Consider the following 16826-nt stretch of genomic DNA (forward strand, 5'->3'; position numbering starts at 1 on the left):
AAGCCAGAGTACATGGAGGAGGAGTTGCCACCAGCGCCCCGGCACATTTTCCCCCCATCAGCATGGTCTTGCGGAGCAGCAGTGGTGAGCGAGGCAGAACTCACAGCACTGACGGCAGCAGATGAGTTTGCCACCCGCATCTTCAGAGAGCTGCGAGGGGGGAGGGAGCAAGCAAAAGACTTTGAGGAAAGGAGGGGGTTGCTTTTTTACAGGGGAGCCCTGTACCTGCCCACCAACCAGCTCAGGGGTAAGGTCCTTAAGCAGATGCACGACAACCCAACGGCGGGTCATTTTGGAAGGGACAAAACCACTCACTTAGTCATGAGACACTTCTGGTGGCCAGGGGTGCGGGAGGATGTTCGGGACTATGTTAGGGGCTGTGACACCTGCCAGCGAGCAAAGGTGGTCAGGGCACCACCAGCAGGGTTGCTGGAGCCATTAGCCACACCGCACAGGCCGTGGGAAGTAGTGTCCATGGACTTCATCACAGACCTGCCGTTGTCCAGGGGCAAGACCGCAGTGTTGGTGGTGGTGGACCTCATGTCCAAAATGTGCCACTTTATACCGTGTGCCAGGGCGGTCTCTGCAGAAGAGACAGCCAAACTGTTTGTTGACCACGTCTTCAGACTGCATGGCCTACCTTTAAGGGTTATTTCGGATAGAGGCCGCCAATTTGTTTCCAGGTTCTGGAGGCGGCTCATGAACCTCCTGCAGGTGGAGGTCAGCTTGTCGACGGCTCGGCACCCGCAGACCAATGGACAGGCGGAGAGGGTCAACGCCATTCTGCAGCAGTACCTGAGATGCTACGTCAGCCAGAGACAGACGGACTGGGTGGATCGCCTGCCACTGGCAGAATTTGCCTACAACAATGCGGTGCACGTCTCCACAGGGGTGTCGCCCTTTAAGGCCAACTACGGGCGCGACCTCAGATCCTTCCCGGAGAGGGAGGGGGAGGAGGAGGAGGAGGGCCCACAGGCAGAGGATTGGGCAGAGGAACTGGAGACGGTGCACCAGCAGCTCAGAGAACACTTGGAGAGGGCCAAGGAAGCGTACAAGAAGGGGGCAGATCGCCACAGGCGACCGGGGGAGGTCATCAGGGTGGGGGACAAGGTTTGGTTGTCCTCGGAGGGCCTTCCCACCAGAGGGAGGTGCAAGAAGCTGGCACCCCAAAGGTTGGGCCCCTTCACGGTCACGCAGCAGGTAAACCCGGTGGCATTCAGGCTGGCACTGCCAGAGGACATGAGGGTGCACCCAGTGTTTCATAGATCGCTGCTGTCTCCGTACAGGGAAAGTAGCAGGTTCCGAGGCAGCGCACAGCCCCCCGAGGGAGGGGGGGAGAGTGGAGGCAGGGAGCCACTCAATGAAGCAACGGCCATCCTTGATTCACGAAGGGGGGTGGGGGGCCTGGAGTACCTCATGGCATGGGAGGACGCCCCGCCATCCCAAAATGAGTGGGTCCCAGCCACCCAGATACAGGAGGAATTCTTAGTGGAAGAATTCCACGCCCTCTTCCCACACAGGCCCAAGCCCTGGCACATGGAACGGGAGTGGGAGGAGGAGGAAGCACAGGAGGGGGAAAGCAGTTCACCATGGAGATGGCAAGCAGAGTTTGAGGACACGGAGGAGGAGATATGGGCATCTCCGAGGTCCATTCAGTCAGGAGAAGAAGTGGACTGGCAGCAGATTTTCACCCCCACCAGCTCTGAGGCCACGGACTTTTTGGGCTTTCCCTCTTCCCAGGAGGAAGGAGGGGGCCAACGGGACTGGGGGGAGGTGTTTACACCAACCGGCTCGGACAGCACGGAGTTTTTAGGCTTTCAGTCACCACCGACACCCGTGCAGCCTCTCGGGAGGGGAGAAGGGGGGCCTGGGAGGGGGGTGGATGTGAGGGGCAAGGGATATCGCGAAGCCCCTCCCCTCCTGAGTTCCAGCCCAGCCCCGAGCGAGGCTGAAAAGAGGGAAAGCTCCAGCTCAAGTGGGGAAACAGGAAGTGGTGTCCAAGGCTCTGGCAGGGTAGAAGAGCCATCGTACCAGGTGGGACAGGAAGGGGGAAGGAAGGGGGGCAGACCAGTCCCCCCAACTCCGGAACTTCGCAGAAAGCGTCGGGGGAAGAGGATGGGTCTCCCCAAGTTGTTATGCTGGCGCAAGACGCGCCAAAAGCCACTTGGAGGTTCTGATTCAAGCTGAACAGATGTGTCTTTGTAAATAGCACTGCCATCAGCACTATAAATACTCAGCACCAATAAAAGATAAAATGCAGAGCTGTGTAGAGTCGTTACTCTGAAGTAGCCTATTCCGGCCACCGTGACAGCAACTATTATTTCTCTACATAAAATCTAAAATTTATGTTTATTAGTTCACAATTTAACATACTGAGAATAAATGAGTCAAACTCCTATGTTTTCATCGCTCGTAGCGAGGCCAAATTTCAATCTGTAGGAGCAGGGTCTAAATATGAACCGATTTGGCCTAAATTTGAAATTTGACTATGTTTATACCATACGCCTGATATAAGACCAAGGGAGGAAACATTTTCCCAAAAAAGTCTTTTATGACCCACCCTAATGTATAAGGCAGTTTATAACTACTGTAGAATTCAGAACAGGGAGTGCTCATTCATATTTTCATGGGTTGTCTTCATATTTAAAATAGAGAGTGATTTAGAACTGAACCACGTACCCAGATGTGAATGTGCTATCTATCCATGAAGAAGTTGAGTAGGGGGTGAACCCCCCCCCAAAAAACCTCCACATAAACAAAGCCTAGAGGTTGCAGAGTCCAAGTAAGGGAGCACCCAAGGCACTCCGTGTCACTTAGAATCATAGAATCATAGAGTTGGAAGAGACCACAAGGGCCATCCAGTCCAACCCCCTGCCAAGCAGGAAACACCATCAAAGCATTCTTGACATATGGCTGTCAAGCCTCTGCTTAAAGACCTCCAAAGAAGGAGACTCCACCACACTCCTTGGCAGCAAATCCCACTGCCGAACAGCTCTTACTGTCAGGAAGTTCTTCCTAATGTTGAGGTGGAATTTTCTTTCTTGAAGTTTGAATCCGTTGCTCCGTGTCCGCTTCTCTGGAGCAGCAGAAAACAACCTTTCTCCCTCCTCTATATGACATCCTTTTATATATTTGAACATGGTTATCATATCACCCCTTAACCTTCTCTTCTCCAGGCTAAACATACCCAGCTCCCTAAGCCGTTCCTCATAAGGCATCGTTTCCAGGCCTTTGACCATTTTGGTTGCCCTCTTCTGGACACGTTCCTGTGCAAGCCTACATATCTACTGGGTGGCACAAACTGAAGTCTTCTGTGGTAGCTTAGAGAATAACTGATAGCAGGGGAGCAGGGTCAAGGGTTTCAAAAATGTTGTATGATCCTTATAGCATTACTTGCTACTGTCATTAATATTTGCTGTTGGAAGCGAAACGTTTTACACCTTACATGACAAATGAAAGTTGAATGCCTTGAAAAGCAGCTCTGTTTGCAAGGCAGAACCATGATTGCAAGGAGTTGTAATCCAGCAGCATCGGGAGTTACACAAGCTCCCCGCCCCAGAATTATATTACAGTATAAGAAGTATTATCTTCTCAAAACCGTAAAGATAAGGGAAAAGGCTCAGTGGTAGGGCAGCTGCATTGCAAGCAAAGGGCCTCAAGTTCAACACCCTCCAAGCCCCCTCCAGGGTCAGGTTGGTAGGTGATCAGGTGATGGGAAAAAGACTCTTTGCTGCCAGAGACCCTGCAGAACCACTGCTAACTAGAGCAAACAATGCTGGGCTAGGGGGACAAATACATGCACCACCTTGGATATATTGGAGACTTGGTTCCATACCACCACAATAAAGCGAGTATTGTAATAAAGCAAGTCACACTTTTTGTTGTTGTTAGAATCATAGAATCATGATTAAGGGGTGATATGATAGCCATGTTCAAATATATGAAAGGATGTCATATGGAGGGGGGAGAAAGATTGTTTTCTGCTGCTCCAGAGAAGCGGACACGGAGCAATGGATTCAAACTTCAAGAAAGAAGATTCCACCTCAACATTAGAAAGAACTTCCTGACAGTAAGAGCTGTTCGGCAGTGGGATTTGCTGCCAAGGAGTGTGGTGGAGTCTCCTTCTTTGGAGGTCTTTAAGCAGAGGCTTGACAGCCATATGTCAAGAATGCTTTGATGGTGTTTCCTGCTTGGCAGGGGGTTGGACAGGATGGCCCTTGGGGTCTCTTCCAACTCTATGATTCTGTGATTCTATGATTCCTGTGTTCCTTTGAAGATGTATCAGACTGCAAGAGCTAATCCTAGGAACAAAAGTGTCAGGGGAAATAAAAAAACTTGAAACCTGAACCAACAAAATGCCACAAATAAACATAATATGCCTACATCTGTGCCAGGCATATTCTGTTCACAGGTTGCACTTCACCGATTCAGATTTCAAGTCTTATACTTTGGTTTTTTAAAATTGTTTCCTTGACTTGATTACTGTAGCATTATGTTTCTTTGGTCACATGTGTCTCCTTTTATACTTCTAAAGCAACAAGACTCCTAAGGAGTATTTGCAGGTTAAAAAGGGTAAAGGGGACCCCTGACCATTAGGTCCAGTCGTGACCGACTCTGGGGTTGCGCGCTCATCTCACATCTTTGGCCGAGGGAGCCGGCGTATAGCTTCCAGGTCATGTGGCCAGCATGACAAAGCTGCTTCTGGCGAACCAGAGCAGCACATGGAAACGCCGTTTACCTTCCCGCCGGAGCGGTTCCTATTTATCTACTTGCACTCTGATGTGCTTTCGAACTGCTAGGTGGGCAGGAGCTGGGACCGAGCAACGGGAGCTCACCCTGTTGCAGGGATTCGAACCGCCGACCTTCTGATCAGCAAGCCCTAGACTCTGTGATTTAACCCACAGCGCCACCTGGGTCCCTGTTTTTAAGTGTAACTACCGGTAATTGGTGATGGAAAATTAATAGCATGCAAAAGTGCTTCACAGAAATTTCCATATCTATACAGTGGTACCTCGACTTACAAAGACGATCAGCTCCACGGCCGTCTTTGTAAGTCGAGGTTTTCAGGTGTCGAAGCAGGCGCTGAACGCGTGTGCCGGGCGTGCGCAGCAGAAACATTTCCGGGGCAGGGGCGACTTCGGGAGTCGAAACCTTTGGAAGTTGAAGCGTTCGGATGACTGTATGTGTGTTTATTACATACCTTCCCTGTCAAGGTTGAGAGGTCGTCCCCACCAATTACTTTTATATCACCAGTGGACTGGTCATTCTGATTTTAGAGAGAAAAGAGAAAGGAAATGTTTGGAAGAGAATAATAATAATAAAGTGAATCTTCGCTAAACGCAAACACAAACAAACCAAAAGCACCTACTCGAAAAATGAAGCTTTTAAAAAGTTCGTAAATCCTGGCTGGCAACATTCACCATACTACAGGGGAAGAGGAAAATTTTCCGAATCCTGCACATATTAAGGCTCCCTCTTTCTCCTTCTCCTTCTCCTTCTTCCCACCAGGTTTTTTTCAGAAATGTGAACTCAATGTGACTTGACTAAGCCTCTTAAAAATGAACATAAAACATCACTCCCACCCACAGTCTGGAAGAGACCGTCTGTACCAGGGACTAAAAAGGCCATTGACAGAATGGATAGCTGAAAGTACATCTTCGTTATTTTTAAATATGAGGACATGCCAAAGTGGAAAGGTACAAAACATCTAGGAAAGAAGTAGTTTGTAGTTTTAAGAAGCAGGAAGCTGTCATACTTGTATCTTATCTTTGCTCCTCCCAACAAACAAGAATTGCCTTTAAAAACTGATGTCTGTATGTGTTTTTTGAAAAAAAGAAATGCACTATCACTCAGGTGATGTCAATACCCTACTTTGCAAACTTGCCTAATCCCAACCCTCAAAACTTTGTAAACAATCTGATTTCTAATTTCACAGACAACTCAAGCAATTATAAATTTATGTGTGTCTAATTAGGTGGGTCTACATATCTCCGCTCCTTTTTGTGTACAGTGGAACCTCGGTTTATGAACACCTCGGGTTATGAATTTTCGGTTTACGAACGCCGCAGACCCATCTGGAACGGATTAATTCACTTTCCATTACTTTCAATGGGAAAGTTCGCTACAGTTTATGAACGCTTCAGTTTATGAACAGACTTCCAGAACGAATTACACCCATGCTTCGGGTTAAGTACGCTTCAGGTTGAGTACACCGCGGACCCGTCTGGAACGGATTAATCCACTTTCCATTACTTTCAATGGGAAAGTTCGCTTCAGTTTATGAACGCTTCAGTTTATGAACAGACTTCCGGAACCAATTGTGTTCATAAACCGAGGTACCACTGTACTTTAATCAGGTCCTTAGTTAAGGGGAAAGGGATCGCAGAAGTATAGTGCCCTGATCGCGGAAATAATATGCTCCATATGTGCTTTTCAAATTCTTAGTTTCAGTTTTTCTTATATGACTTTAAACTCACAAGTATTTTCTGTTTCCTCGGTGTTACACTGAACAATCACCAACCTTCTTAAAGTAAAAGAAAAACCTTTAATAATCAAAAAATAAAACCAAGCACATAATTTCCAAAAGCAAGTAGTCATCCTCCTTGGACCTAAGCCTCAGCTAAATGTTTAACATCAATGGTATTCCTCATAGAAGAATCATAGAACTGTAGAGTCGGAAGGTGCGGGATGTAAAAACGTATTGCGGTCAAATACAACATTCCTACAATGCACATGCTGGGGAATGCTTTGCATCACTCCTTAGCATGTGACTTAGTGTGGGTGTGGCTTAGAATCATAGAATCGTAGAGTTGGAAGAGACCACAAGGGCCATCCAGTCCAACCCCCTGCCAAGCAGGAAACACCATCAAAGCATTCTTGACATATGCCTGTCAAGCCTCTGCTTAAAGACCTCCGAAGAAGGAGACTCCACCACACTCCTTGGCAGCAAATTCCACTGCCGAACAGCTCTTACTGTCAGGAAGTTCTTCCTAATGTTGAGGTGGAATCTTCTTTCTTGAAGTTTGAATCCATTGCTTGTTCTTGGAGAGAGGAGCACACCATGTTCCGCTCTTCTTGTTCTCCATTTTTGTGTTGAATCGCATTTTTGTGCTGAATCGCAGTCACTCGAGACTACAGGTGAAACTCAAAAAATTTGAATATCGTCGAAAAGTTCATTTATTTCAGCAATGCAACTTAAAAAGGCGAAACCGATATAGGAGAAAGACTCGTGACATGCAAAGCGAGATATGTCAAGCCTTTATTGGTTGTAACAGTAAGAGCTGTTCGGCAGTGGGATTCGCTGCCAAGGAGAGTGGTGGAGTCCTGCCAAGCAGGAAACACCATCAAACATTCTTGACATATGCCTGTCAAGCCTCTGCTTAAAGACCTCCAAAGAAGGAGACTCCACCACACTCCTTGGTAGCAAATCCCACTGCAGAACAGCTCTTACTGTCAGGAAGTTCTTCCTAATGTTGAGGTGGAATCTTCTTTCTTGAAGTTTGAATCCATTGCTCCGTGTCCGCTTCTCTGGAGCAGCAGAAAACAATCTTTCTCCCTCCTCCATATGACATCCTTTCATATATTTGAACATGGCTATCATATCACCCCTTAACCTTCTCTTCTCCAGGCTAAACATACCCAGCTCCCTAAGCCGTTCCTCATAAGGCATCGTTTCCAGGCCTTTGACCATTTTGGTTGCCCTCCTCTGGACACGTTCCAGCTTGTCAGTATCCTTCTTGAACTGTGGTGCCCAAAACTGGACACAGTACTCCAGGTGAGGTCTGACCAGAGAGGAATACAGTGGTACTATTACTTCCCTTGATCTAGATGCTATACTCCTATTGATGCAGCCCAGAATTGCATTGGCTTTTTGAGCTGCTGCATCACACTGCTGACTCATGTCAAGTCTGTGGTCTACCAAGACTCCTAGATCCTTTTCACATGTACTGCTCTCAAGCCAGGTGTCACCCATCCTGTATTTGTGCCTTTCATTTTTTTTGCCCAAGTGTAGTACCTTACATTTCTCCCTGTTAAAATTCATCTTGTTTGCTTTGGCCCAGTTGTCTAATCTTTTAAGGTCATTTTGAAGTGTGATCCTGTCCTCTGGGGTATTAGCCACCCCTCCCAATTTGGTGTCGTCTGCAAACTTGCTCAGGATGCCCTCAAGCCCATCATCCAAGTCATTGATAAAGATGTTGAATAAGACTGGGCCCAAGACAGAACCCTGTGGCACCCCACTAGTCACTTCTCTCCAGGATGAAGAGGAGCCATTGATGAGCACCCTTTGGGTTCGGCAATGCCCCATAGATCAAGCACAGGAATCCCATGGGCACTGAACCAGGTTGTGGTACTTTGGGCAGTGTGGGCAGGTGCCAAGTCCTGCTGGAAAATGAAGTCAGCACCCCCACAAAGCTCGTCTGCGGAAGGAAGCACGAAGCGCTCCAAAATCTCCTGGTAGACGGCTGCGTTGACCCTGGACTCAATGAAGCGCAGTGGACCAACACCAGCAGATGACATGGCTCCCCAAATCGGCACAGACTGTGGGAACTTCACACTGGACTTCAAGCATCTGGCATTATGTGTCTCTCCATTCTTCCTCCAGACTCTGGGTCCTGGGTTTCCAAATGAGATGCAAAAGTTGCTCTCATCAGAAAAGAGGACTTGGGACCACTGAGCAACAGGCCAGGTCTTTTTTTTCCCTTTAGCCCAGGTAAGACGCTTCTGACGTTGTTTCTTGTTCAGGAGCGGCTTGACAAAAGAAAGACGACCTTTGAAGCCCATCTCCGGGATCCGTCTGTGTGGGGTGGCTCTTGATGCAGCAACTCCAGCCTCAGTCCACTCCTTGTGAAAGTCTGCGGCCCTCCAGATGTTTTGGCCTACAACTCCCATGATCCCTAGCTAACAGGACCAGTGGTCGGGGAAGATGGGAATTGTAGCCCAAAACATCTGGAGGGCCGAAGTTTGGGGATGCCCAATTTAAAGGCTCAGGGACCCTTTGCAGGTGTTATGGATTGAGTAGCTAAACACTATTCAAATTTTCTGAGGTTGTGAATTTGGGGTTTTCTTCAGCTGTACGCCATAATCGTCACAATTGCAACCAATAAAGGCTTGACATATCTCGCTTTGCATGTCACGAGTCTATACTGGTTCCACCTTTTAAGTTGCATTACTGAAATAAATGAACTTTTCGACGATATTCAAATTTTTCAAGTTTCACCCGTATTTCCCTTATGGGATAGTTCACATTGTTATAGGTCAGGCATCCCCAAACTCCGGCCCTCCAGATGTTTTGGACTACAATTCCCATCTTCCCCAACCACCGCAGTTGGGGATGCCTGTTATAGGTTGTTCTGTAAATTAAGTCTGCCTTCCGGGATCTTATTGTGAACTGGATGGTTGTAAGTTAACTTTTAGGAGGGATATAAAAGGAGATCTTATCAGGAATCCTAAATAGTGAGGCTCAGACAAGCCTGCAACTAGCTAACCACAGTGTACCGTATATTCCGGCGTATAAGACGACTGGGCGTATAAGACGACCCCCAACTTTTCCAGTTAAAATATAGAGTTTGGGATATACTCGCCTTATAAGAAATACAACCTGGCATATAAGACGACCCCCGACTTTTGAGAAGATTTTCCTGGGTTAAAAAATAGTCTTATACGCAGGAATATACTGTAATTTAAAAGGGGGATTGTTTAACAACTCTGCTAAGTTATAGAACTTGCTGGCGCAAGTTAGGAAGGATATAATAAAATAATATATGCACCCCTGCCTCCCTAAACATCCCCACAGAAGGGACCTCCAAGGGTCATGTAGCCCAACCCCCCCATGCAGGAATCACAACTAAAGAGTCCCTGTCAGATGGCCATCCAACCTCTGCTTAAAAACCTCCAGCGCCATTCAGGGCCGTCTTGAGCAGATCGCGCGCCCTGGTGCTGAGGGGCGGAGATCGCTCCGCCGCCCGCCCCGCCACCGGGGGACTATGTAGAGCCGGCCCTGGCGCCATTTGAATATGACATGGAAGATGCAGCCGGCTTGTTTACTGCTGCTCCAGAAGGCAGAGCCAGAGCTAGCAGCTTCAAATGACAATAAACGAGACCCTGACACAGCATTGTGACAGTAAGAGCTGTTCGACAGTAGAACAGGCTGCCTTGGAAGGTGGCAGACTCTCCTTTTAAACAGTGGTTGGGCGGCCATCTGTGTGAGCAAAGGCAGGCACACTTACGCAATAGCTCTTCAGCCGGATGAAGTCAACGGTCATAGGGATAGACCTGTCGCTGTTTCGATTCAAGGCTTTGATATAGTCCAGCAAGTCGGCAAAGAACTTGTATCCCCCTTTCAGGACACAGAGAGCCACAATGTGATGCCCTCCCATACTCTGCATTATTTCTCGCGCCAGCCTTTCTGTTCTGTGGAAAGAGAAACAAATTAGTTTGCCACACCGAGCCCAGGGCCAGGTCACTCACTCTGTGCCTGTCTGTGTGTCACACATACATACACACACTTATTTGTACCATTTCTAAACCAGCATTCATCCGAGGAGATTCCAGGGCATATACAAATCTATTATCATAGAATCATAGAGTTGGAAGAGACCCCAAGGGCCATCCAGTCCAACCCCCTGCCAAGCAGGAAACACCATCAAAGCATTCTTGACAGATGCCTGTCAAGCCTCTGCTTAAAGACCTCCAAAGAAGGAGACTCCACCACACTCCTTGGTAGCAAATCCCACTGCCGAACAGCTCTTACTGTCAGGAAGTTCTTCCTAATGTTGAGGTGGAATCTTCTTTCTTGTAGTTTGAATCCATTGCTCTGTGTCCGCTTCTCTGGAGCAGCAGAAAACAATCTTTCTCCCTCCTCCATGTGACATCCTTTCATATATTGGAACATGGCTATCATATCACCCCTTAACCTTCTCTTCTCCAGGTTAAACATACCCAGCTCCCTAAGCCGTTCCTCGTAAGGCATCGTTTCCAGGCCTTTGACCATTTTGGTTGCCCTCTTCTGGACACGTTCCACCTTGTCAGGATCCTTCTTGAACTGTGGTGCCCAGAACTGGACACAGTACTCCAGGTGAGGTCTGACCAGAGCAGAATACAGTGGTACTATTACTTCCCTAGATCTAGATGCTATACTCCTATTGATGCAGCCCAGAATTACATTGGCTTTTTTAGCTGCTGCATCACACTGCTGACTCATGTCAAGTTTGTGGTCTACCAAGACTCCTAGATCCTTTTCACATGTACTGCTCTCAAGCCAGGTGTCACCCATCCTGTATTTGTGCCTTTCATTTTTTTTGCCCAAGTGTAGTACCTTACATTTCTCCCTGTTAAAATTCATCTTGTTTGCTTTGGCCCAGTTGTCTAATCTTTTAAGGTCATTTTGAAGTGTGATCCTGTCCTCTGGGGTATTAGCCACCCCTCCCAATTTGGTGTCGTCTGCAAACTTGCTCAGGATGCCCTCAAGCCCATCATCCAAGTCATTGATAAAGATGTTGAATAAGATTGGGCCCAAGACAGAACCCTGTGGCACCCCACTAGTCACTACTCTCCAGGATGAGGAGGAGCCATTGAAGAGCACCCTTTGGGACCAGTAAACCAGACACTGCTTCCAAGCAAGCTGCAAGAGCCACCATAAAGCGAAACCTCCTTAAAACAAACGTGCATAGCCTTGCATGCAAATAATCCTCTTTCAATATTGCCGAGAGTAAAACAAACCTGTCCATAATAAGACCGTGAGGAATATATACTTTTTCCAAATCTTCCGCATAATGTTTTGGTATGCAAAACAAGTCTAGGTCGTATCCTTGTTCATCGTCTCCAATCTAAAAGGAAACAGAAAAGGTGAGGTGTCAGGTACAATGTGTTACATATCCTCCTAGAGAACAAATCTTAGAATCATAGAATCATAGAGCTGGAAGAGACCACAAGGGCAATCCAGTCCAACCCCCTGCCAAGCAGGAAACACCATCAAAGCATTCTTGACATATGCCTGTCAAGCCTCTGCTTAAAGACCTCCAAAGAAGGAGACTCACTCCACCACACTCCTTGGCAGCAAATTCCACTGCCGAACAGCTCTTACTGTCAGGAAGTTCTTCCTAATGTTTAGGTGGAATCTTCTTTCTTGAAGTTTGAGAAATCTTATAAAAAAAGGCTCATAATCTGGGATTACACAAAAATTAAAAGCTATAATCCATTGGCAGAGTGTATGTTTTGCCTACGTGAGGCTCCAGGGGGCTTCAACTATGGTGTTTCCTGTGAAAATGATCTTGGGGAATGGATTTTATTCTGTTAATTAGCTGGTGCCCTTTGAGATGAAGGGAAAATATTTTGTTGCACAGATAGTTTGTGCAGTTGGGGATGGGTTATCATTTATAAAGGAAAAAGTTAAATAAAAAATAATATTGAGAAAAGATCATCTAAGGACTAGGCAAGGCAATGAGAACTTCCAGAGCTATGGAAGAGTCAGCGGGATCAATAGAGGACAATGGCGCACCATTTCTGATTTGAATCCTGGAGAAGAGAAGGCTAAGGGGTGATATGATGGCCATGTTCCAATATATGAAAGGATGTCATATGGAGGAGGGAGAAAGATTGCTTTCTGCTGCTCCAGATTGTTTTCTGCTGCTCCAGAGAAGAGGACACGGAGCAATGGATTCAAACTTCAAGAAAGAAGATTCCACCTAAACATTAGGAAGAACTTCCTGACAGTAAGAGCTGTTCGGCAGGGGAATTTGCTACCAAGGAGTGTGGTGGAGTCTCCTTCTTTGGAGGTCTTGACAGCCATATGTCAAGAATGCTTTGATGGTGTTTCCTGCTTGGCAGGGGGTTGGACTGGATGGCCCTTGGGGTCTCTTCCAACTCTAGGATTCTATGACTTTTAACAGAGCCTGGAAAATAATTGGCAACTGGTGCAGCCGGGCCAGGATCGGTGTAATACGCTCAAACGGCTTGCCCCGGCGAGCAACGTGGCCACTGAATTCTGCACCAAGTTTCCGAACCGTCTTCAGAGAAAGCCTCACATATAATGCATTGTGGCAATCAAACCTAGAGGTTACCAGAGCATAGACAAAAAGAATCATAGAATCATAGAGTTGGAAGAGACCACAAGGGCCATCCAGTCCAACCCCCTGCCAAGCAGGAAACACCATCAAAGCATTCTTGACATATGGCTGTCAAGCCTCTGCTTAAAGACCTCCAAAGAAGGAGACTCCACCACACTCCTTGGTAGCAAATCCCACTGCCGAACAGCTCTTACTGTCAGGAAGTTCTTCCTAATGTTTAGGTGGAATCTTCTTTCTTGAAGTTTGAATCCATTGCTCCGTGTCCGCTTCTCTGGAGTAGCAGAAGTAATGTTCTGTTTCTTGGCAGAGTGGTTTCACCGCTGCCTCCTTGATCACTCGCCAGTGTTCAATTGCATGCCACTGGAATTTTCATTCATTTGCGTTCAAGCCACCTCCCAGGTTGCCTCCTTGCCTTAAGCTCTGCAGTATATCAGGGAGCCGAGCTCCTCGCATGGAACTTGACCCGTGTTAAGCAGCAACTGATCGATCCAGACTTTTGTAGCCCTTCCATTCAAGAAGTAGGGATTAGGCAGTGGTACCCATAGCAGTTTTACCTGGCGGAGATGTGACATCTGTCTGAGCAAACTTTCCTATAGCCTTCAGGCATTTGCGTGTGATGCTGTGTCAAGATTTCACCTGAATCGGTCAAGCGGTTTTGGTGAAAAGTGGAAACACACCCACATGCTCCAGAGAAGCGGACACGGAGCAATGGATTCAAACTTCAAGAAAGAAGATTCCACCTCAACATGAGGAAGAACTTCCTGACAGTAAGAGCTGTTCGGCAGTGGGATTTGTTGCCAAGGAGTGTGGTGGAGTCTCCTTCTTTGGAGGTCTTTAAACAGAGGCTTGACAGGCATCTGTCAAGAATGCTTTGATGGTGTTTCCTGCTTGGCAGGGGGTTGGACTGGATGGCCCTTGTGGTCTCTTCCAACTCTTCCAGCTCCTCCAGGAAGGCAAGCAGAATGATGTGTGTCTATGGGTTTACCTGCCACCACAGCCTTTACACCCTACCCAGAGACTCGTTGACTCTGGGAGGAATGCACCAGTTGAAAACTGCGGACAATTGCAATCTCCTCCCATCTTTGAACTGGGAATCGTGATTCTGCTCCAGGCATACTTTAGCACCAAGAGAATGCTGGGCACCGCGCAGAATGCACCGCTTGACCAGGGAGCTGGGAGAGAAAGTGGGGAAGGGTTGAGCCGGGAATCAAGTGGCAGGCGAGGAAGGAGTCTGGGAGAGGCTTTGGAGAAAGAGTGGACCCTGAGGAGGACAACACAGTACAGTGGCACCTCTACTTACGAATTCAATGCGTTCCGAACGCACATTTGCAAGTCGGAAAAATTTGTAAGTCGAACCCCATAGGAATGCATTGGGAGCAAAAATTCGTTAAGTAGAAGCAACCCTATCTAAAAATTCGCAAGTAGAAAAAATCCTATCTAAACCGCATCCGAGATGGCGGACGGAGCTCCATTCGTAAGTAGAAACATTCGTAAGTAGAGTTATTTGTAAGTAGAGGTACCACTGTATTAGAAGGCATCTTAAGGCAGCCCTGTTTAGGGAAGCTTTTAATGTTTGATTGATTTCTGTATTTTAATATTTGGTTGGAAGCCGCCCAGAGTGGCTGGGGGAACCCAGCCAGATGGGCGGGGTATAAATAATATATTATTATTATTATTATTATTATTAATATTATTATTGTGATTAGGTATTATGCTGAGCCTTTCAGTTCCCACATTTCTGAGGCTTTTTTTTTTTTTAAAAAAAACACACCCAGTAACAACAGAAGGTTTTTTTTGGAGGGGGAATTTTATTTTAGAAACCCAAAAGTTTGAGAAAAAGCCACTACAAGCAGCTCTTAAAATAATATAACCCCGAGATCTCAAAAGCAAAACACTGTTTGGAATGTTTAAAATATGTTAGAGAATGCTGAACACCTGAGTTTCAAACAGCAGTAAGTGACTATTTGTCCTAGGGGTACATTTGACGACTTTTAAAGGCATGGAGAGGTGCATGTTCCCCTTATCAAAGCTAAGGTCAACATACTGATTATGTGTATGTGGTTTTTTAATTGCTTCTGCTACCAACCATAGAATCATAGAATCATAGAGTTGGAAGAGACCACAAGGGCCATTCAGTCCAACCCCCTGCCAACCAGGCTCGGCTGTCCTGTATGCTACTAAGCAGCAATATTGTATACAACGAAAGAATCCCTCGCTGTGAATTATAGTCTCGCGGGAAACATTTTGCAGGTAGAAACAACTAATTTGATTGCAGCAGCAAGCCAGAGGCACTTTTATGCAACGGCCTTGAGAGGGACAACATGCTACTTTGCCCCTTCATAAACCAACTGATTTAACACTCACATGGCAGAAAGAAACGGAACCCAGCTTATGATAAACAGATGCTGAAAATGTGTCTTGATGTTCCATGGAGACTGTAGCACTTGGAACAGAACGGCCTTCCCCAAACTGGTGCACTCTAGTCAAAAAACACCTGAAAGGCTAGAATAAATTGGGAGGGGTAGCTAATGCCCCAGAGGACAGGATCACACTTCAAAATGGCCTTAACAGATTAGACAACTGGGCCAAAGCAAACAGGATGAATTTTAACAAGGAGAAATGTAAGGTACTACACTTGGGCAGAAAAAATGAAAGGCACAAATACAGGATGGGTGACACCTGGCTTGAGAGCAGTACATGTGAAAAGGACCTAGGAGTCTTGGTAGACCACAGACTTGACATGAGTCAGCAGTGTGATGCAGCAGCTAAAAAAGCCAATGCAATTCTTGGCTGCATTGATATAGAATCTAGATCCAGGGAAGTAATAGTACCACTATATTCTGCTCTGGTCAGACCTCACCTGGAGTACTGTGTCCAGTTCTGGGCACCACAGTTCAAGAAGGATACTGACAAGCTGGAACGTGTCCAGAAGAGGGCAACCAAAATGGTCAAAGGCCTGGAAACGATGCCTTATGAGGAACGGCTTAGGGAGCTGGGTATGTTTAGCCTGGAGAAGAGAAGGTTAAGGGGTGATATGATAGCCATGTTCAAATATATGAAAGGATGTCATATGGAGGAGGGAGAAAGATTGTTTTCTGCTGCTCCAGAGAAGCGGACACGGAGCAATGGATTCAAACTTCAAGAAAGAAGATTCCACCTCAACATTAGGAAGAACTTCCTGACAGTAAGAGCTGTTCTGCAGTGGAATTTGCTGCCAAGGAGTGTGGTGGAGTCTCCTTCTTTGGAGGTCTTTAAGCAGAGGCTTGACAGCCATATGTCAAGAATGCTTTGATGGTGTTTCCTGCTTGGCAGGGGGTTGGACTGGATGACCCTTGTGGTCTCTTCCAACTCTATGATTCTATGATTCTAAAATATACTGTAGCAATCCATAAACAGCAAATGTTCAAATTGATCAGGAGGCTTGTGCAGAACCCTGTCGTCTCTGCATTTATTATTAGGTTCCTCAAATAACATTTTCTCATCTTTCCACTGAACTGAGCATTTCAGCTCATCTGCCAGAGAAAAGAGGTTCTATCAGGGGGCCTTATTGGTGTCTGGAAGACCCCAGATTGGGTTCCTCTACTTGCAGTGCCTACATGAGAGAATTTATTTTAATTTCCATACTGCCCTTCACCAGAGGATCGCAGGCGAAGGGCCAAATACATAACGCAGTAAAGAACAAAAACAACCATTTAAAAGGCTGTGGGTTGCTTAGCTAGCCAAGGCCCAGGGAGAAGAGGAATGTTTTTGCCTGGCACCTAA

The 16826-nt window shown here is 46.8% G+C and overlaps 1 protein-coding gene across 1 annotated transcript in view; it reads right to left on the reverse strand.

Moving 5' to 3' along the window:
• HPRT1 (hypoxanthine phosphoribosyltransferase 1) overlaps positions 1–16826 on the reverse strand; it is a 46402-nt gene that overhangs the window by 18936 nt on the left and 10640 nt on the right. The window contains exons 2-4 of the mRNA XM_060270016.1: positions 11719–11825; positions 10227–10410; positions 5201–5266 (exon numbers count right to left, since the gene is read on the reverse strand). Of these exons, the coding sequence (XP_060125999.1) occupies positions 5201–5266; positions 10227–10410; positions 11719–11825 (357 nt within the window). The remainder of the gene's footprint in view (positions 1–5200; positions 5267–10226; positions 10411–11718; positions 11826–16826) is intronic.

This window comes from Zootoca vivipara, chromosome W, assembly GCF_963506605.1.
Source record: "Zootoca vivipara chromosome W, rZooViv1.1, whole genome shotgun sequence".
Taxonomy (NCBI): Eukaryota; Metazoa; Chordata; class Lepidosauria; order Squamata; family Lacertidae; genus Zootoca; species Zootoca vivipara.